This window comes from Hipposideros armiger, unplaced genomic scaffold, assembly GCF_001890085.2.
Source record: "Hipposideros armiger isolate ML-2016 unplaced genomic scaffold, ASM189008v1 scaffold_755, whole genome shotgun sequence".
Lineage (NCBI taxonomy): Eukaryota > Metazoa > Chordata > Mammalia > Chiroptera > Hipposideridae > Hipposideros > Hipposideros armiger.
In genome coordinates, this window is record NW_017732105.1 from 39,870 (window position 1) to 40,838 (window position 969).

Here is a 969-nt window from a genome sequence, read left to right on the forward strand (position 1 = left end):
GCTCTTTTCACGTTGCCTCCTCCTATTGGCTTTTCCTCTTGTATTCTATATATTCTATATATTCTCATATACATCGTAAACTTGTTTTCCTTTATAATTCTTCTTTGCCTCTGTTGTGTTCTCTTCAGTGGCAGGTGATGATCCTGTCTGTTATAACTTTAGGTTTTTGTTTTTTTTTTAATTTTATCGGGGCAACAACAGTAAAGTTACATAGGTTTCAAGTATACAATTCTGTAATACATCATCTATATATCACACTATGTATTCACCACCCAGTATTTAGTTTGGATTGATAGTTATAACAAAATGAATCAATAGTCCATATGGAGACCTTGCTGGCTGTTTTTAGTTTATTTTTTTTTAGCTACCCTGAAAATCAGATAAAATGTGTTTATAATTTTTTACAAAAGCTGAAGTTATATTCTGTAAGATTAAAATATTTTTTCTTTATCATTTTAGACCAGTCTGCTTAGTTTTAAATGAAATTCCTTTTATGTCTACATGGTTTTTACTTGTGTCAACATTTAGGTGAGTCAAACCAATTTCCATATAATATTTTCAGTATAGTTCTTATAAACTTATTTAAAACTTTTTTACAAAGTGATTATGGTCTGAATTGACAGTTCTCTTTTGATGTTTTTTTTCTACTTACCCTTACAGTATGCTGCCTCTTCTGTTGAAGGATGAACTCCTAATGCCCTCGGTTGTGACAATGATGGCATTTTTTATAGCCTGTGCAACTTCCTTTTCAATATTTGAAAAGACTTCGGAAGAACAGCTACAGTTGAAATCCTTTTCCATTTCTGTTAGGAAATATCTTCCACGTTTTACATTTCTTCCCAGGATTATACAACATTTGGTAAGTTGTTAAGTTTTTAAGGAATGGCAATTAGCATGGCACTATTAAAAAATTATTGTAGTATCCTTTTTTTCTGTGTCAACTCTTCATAATAACTGATATATATATAT

At 30.4% G+C, this 969-nt stretch overlaps 1 protein-coding gene across 1 annotated transcript in view; it reads left to right on the top strand.

Moving 5' to 3' along the window:
• Nucleotides 1–969, top strand: part of ALG6 (ALG6 alpha-1,3-glucosyltransferase) — a 45,676-nt gene that overhangs the window by 39,605 nt on the left and 5,102 nt on the right. The window contains exons 8-9 of the mRNA XM_019628197.1: nucleotides 402–528; nucleotides 661–859. Coding sequence (XP_019483742.1) covers nucleotides 402–528; nucleotides 661–859 — 326 coding nt within the window. The remainder of the gene's footprint in view (nucleotides 1–401; nucleotides 529–660; nucleotides 860–969) is intronic.